The following is a 3,494-nucleotide window of genomic DNA, read 5'->3' as shown; positions in this document are numbered from 1 at the left end:
ATAAGCAAGCAGTGCTTCCACTTTTTTTTAAAAAAAATAGTGTTTTTTTTTTCATTACGATCAGTCCCAGCTGACACCAACTCCTTAACACCTTGAGTAACACCGTCCCAGAAAAAAAAATTATATATCCCGATGTAGACATCATCTTTACGGCTCCACACATTCATCATCATATGGAGAATAATAAAAACATATTAAAATTTATAACTTAATCTTTAGCATTTTTTTTAATATTTATATAGACCACCAGATGTTAGATGCGAGAAACTGTAAAAGAGTTTTTTGCATTTTGATCGTGGATGCAAAGAATTTTTTCCGTCCCAAGCGGTACTAGTTCCACTAGCGCTAATCCATGCGTAGATGAAGCCACTAATCCTTTTGCAGGAGACTGTTATGTCACGACTCACGAGACCACGTGGCGTGGTGGTGCGCTGGGCAAGCCGTTGGTACACGTTTCCACTCCCTCGCGAGGAGATCCATCTTTGGTTTATTCTTCTAGCATCTTGTAAAGGATCCCCTTTTATCATGACCCTTGTCAACAATCTGCTTGCTATAGTTTTTTTTTTCATCTGGCTGCAGCTATGGTTATTTCTAGCTATAGCTACAGTGGCTGTTAGTAGCTGATTTCGTGCACCTACAGCTGCAGCGCTCACGGCCATTACTGTCATTGTAGTACGTTGATTATCCTCCTTTCTTTCACATCCTTTCCCTACTTCTCACAGGACAGGATATCTGCTAAAGAATGGAGGAATTGAAACAGCTCGCTAAGAACGGAACATGGAAAGGAAAGGAAGAAAAAACAGACTGTTACACTTACACCACGTCGGACCAGTGTGACTCAGAGCAACGATCTTTCCTCCACAGGCTTCGCTGCAGCTTTCAGAGCCACTCAAATCCTCTTCCTCTTCTCTACACACACGAACCCACGAACGCAGGCTCCCGAGAACGCAGCCCCCATTGGATTTGGAAGCTTCTCCATGGGACACCGAGCCTCGTAGACGAAGCAGAGGGGACCAGAGAAACCGAGGAGCAAGAAGCAGGGAGCCATGGCGTTCCTCCTGCCCAAGCTCACAACGCCGTCCTGCAAGTTGCCCCCGAGCCCCCTCCTCAAGCCCCAGCTCGTCCCGCCGGGCCACGGCGGCGGCAAGATCCAAGGCTCCTCCGTCTCCGGCTCTGGCGCGGCGCAGGTCGCGGCCCCGGGCCACCTCAGCCTCCTGCTCCTGCTCAGCGCCTCGCAGCAGGCGGCCGGCCCCGCGGCCAAGTCGACGGCGACCAAGAACCGGGGCAAGGGCGGCGGGGATCCGCAAAGGTCGGATTTTTACCTCAACCTCGGCACCGCGGTGCGCACGCTGCGGGACGACCTGCCCGACGTCTTCGTCCGGGAATCCAACTACGATATCTACCGGTGGGTAAAGAGAGCCATTTCCCCTTTGTCTGTCGCTATTTCAGTTAATTTTTGGTAAGGTCTTTCAGAATCGATCGCACTTGTTGTATGAATTAGATTTTTGATAGTTAGTTGCTGATCGTGGAGAAGCTTCGAGGGGATTAAAGGTCAAATATATAGATTGAGCAACTGATGGTCACTGACTCACTCGGTGCTTTGCATAGTAGATACATACAGGAATAGTCGCCACTGGCTAGCACGAACACGATGAGTGATGCCAGTCATGATTCTAGAAATGAAGTATGCTACAGTAATTGTTTGTTTATTTCACCTAGCCTTCTGCTGCAACTGATAATTTGTCATATGCAATTTTGAGAACTGAGAATCGATAAGTGAACACGTTTTTTTTTTTGCTTGTTTCTAAGACTAGGTTGTTTAGAGGGCAATGAGATGCAACAGTCATCATTTTTTCCATGACCGTGTATCAAGGCACGCTTTTTCCTCAAGAGGAAAGAAGTTTTACAGGTGCTCTTAAGTCATAGCTTACTGTCCAGACTCCAAAGGAGAACAGGCATCACCCTAACACTGAAAACAATTACGGACTATATGGCACACTAGTTTGTGACAACGACAAATTCAGCACATGGATGGGGATCTAGTCTTAGGTGCCAGGACCTCTCTTTGTGTCGTGTCTCTGGCTCTGTGCCTTTTGCAGATCAGAAGTTTGCTCAACATATATAATCAGTAATTGTATCAACTTGATGTAATGATCTTGAATTAATAAAACCCTTTATTTGTCAAAACAAATTCAGCACAAATACCATATGCGAGTCACCATCAACAGCTATGCTATTAATTATCTCTGATAAGAACACTAGGCCTGAATTGCTATCGCTTGCAAATGCATTCTTTATAGGCATGCTTCTTACACTCATGTAAAACTGAAAATATTCTTTTTACATCTGTTGCAGTGAAGACATCACATTTGTCGACCCACTAAACACTTTCCACGGCATTGACAACTACAAGACCATCTTCTGGGCACTCAGATTTCACGGGCGCCTGCTGTTCAGAGAAATCGGGCTCGATGTATCACGCATCTGGCAGCTGACAGAGAACTCGATCGTTGTCCGGTGGGAGCTGTGGGGCACTCCCCGTGTCCCATGGGAGTCATACGGCTGCTTCAGCGGGACGTCGAGGTACAAGGTCGACAGGAACGGGAAAATCTACGAGCACAGAGTCGACAACTTGGCGCTGGACTTCCCACGATCAGTAGCCAGAGTGGGCAGCATCGCTGACATGGTAGTCGCCACGCCGAGCCCCAATTTGACGTTTTGGAATGCGGTTGTGACAGGCGATGGTTGCTCGTGGACAAAGCTTTATGAAGCCGTGGTGGAAGCTGTGGAACGGGAAGAGCATAGTTCCACTGGCATTGGCCCTGTTGGCTGCAGCTTCGGTTGCGGCTGTGGCTGCAGTTTTTGAAATGCAAACTGCTGTAGCTTGAGCTGCTTGTTCATAGGATGGAACGAGCTCCAGGGCTAGTTGTTTGGTTGTTCCTAGGGGAAATGTATAGATCAATATATATGGGCACACGAATCACGGTATACTGATATCTCTTTGTATACTGTAGCTATAGGACAGCAAATTTAGATAAAACACGTACTAGATGGCTATATTTGATTACCCTTGTGACCTTGTGTTATACAGGGCCACAGGGGTAGTGCTTTCACTGCTTTCTTTCATATGCGATACACAGATCTTTTGGGTGTGGTTTGCCCAATATTAGACACAGTTTAGGATGGCTGAGGCTGAGCGTGTGTTTTTTTTGTCTCCGAAATTATATAAGTTGGATTATGATAGAAGTGTAGAAGAGCAAAATATCACTTTATAACCACAAATAAGTTAAAATGGGCTAGTATTGGATACATTATTTCAGCTTAATTGCGATTACAAAGTAATATTTTACTCTTCTACCTTTCCACCATAATCTAACATAATCTATGACGAAAACAAATAGTGTCTCAGTCCAGCATGACGTGGATGCGGTGTTTTCGTGGCGTGCAGTACTCTAGTGTCATTCAGCGGCTGCCCAATGCGGTTGCGAAAAAGG

The 3,494-nt window shown here is 46.1% G+C and overlaps 1 protein-coding gene across 1 annotated transcript; it reads left to right on the top strand.

The window, feature by feature from the left end:
* Positions 1-911: 911 nt before the first annotated feature.
* Positions 912-3,183, top strand: LOC100276341 (OSJNBa0070C17.17-like protein). The gene is given in 2 exon segments (NM_001150151.1): positions 912-1,405; positions 2,356-3,183. Coding segments are annotated over 2 exon segments (870 nt in total). The 5' UTR covers positions 912-1,046; the 3' UTR covers positions 2,867-3,183.
* Positions 3,184-3,494: the final 311 nt, after the last annotated feature.

Source organism: Zea mays, chromosome 10 (assembly GCF_902167145.1).
Source record: "Zea mays cultivar B73 chromosome 10, Zm-B73-REFERENCE-NAM-5.0, whole genome shotgun sequence".
NCBI classification, from domain to species: Eukaryota; Viridiplantae; Streptophyta; class Magnoliopsida; order Poales; family Poaceae; genus Zea; species Zea mays.
Note: the sequence above shows the minus strand (reverse complement) of the source record. Positions and strands in the feature narration are given on the sequence as shown.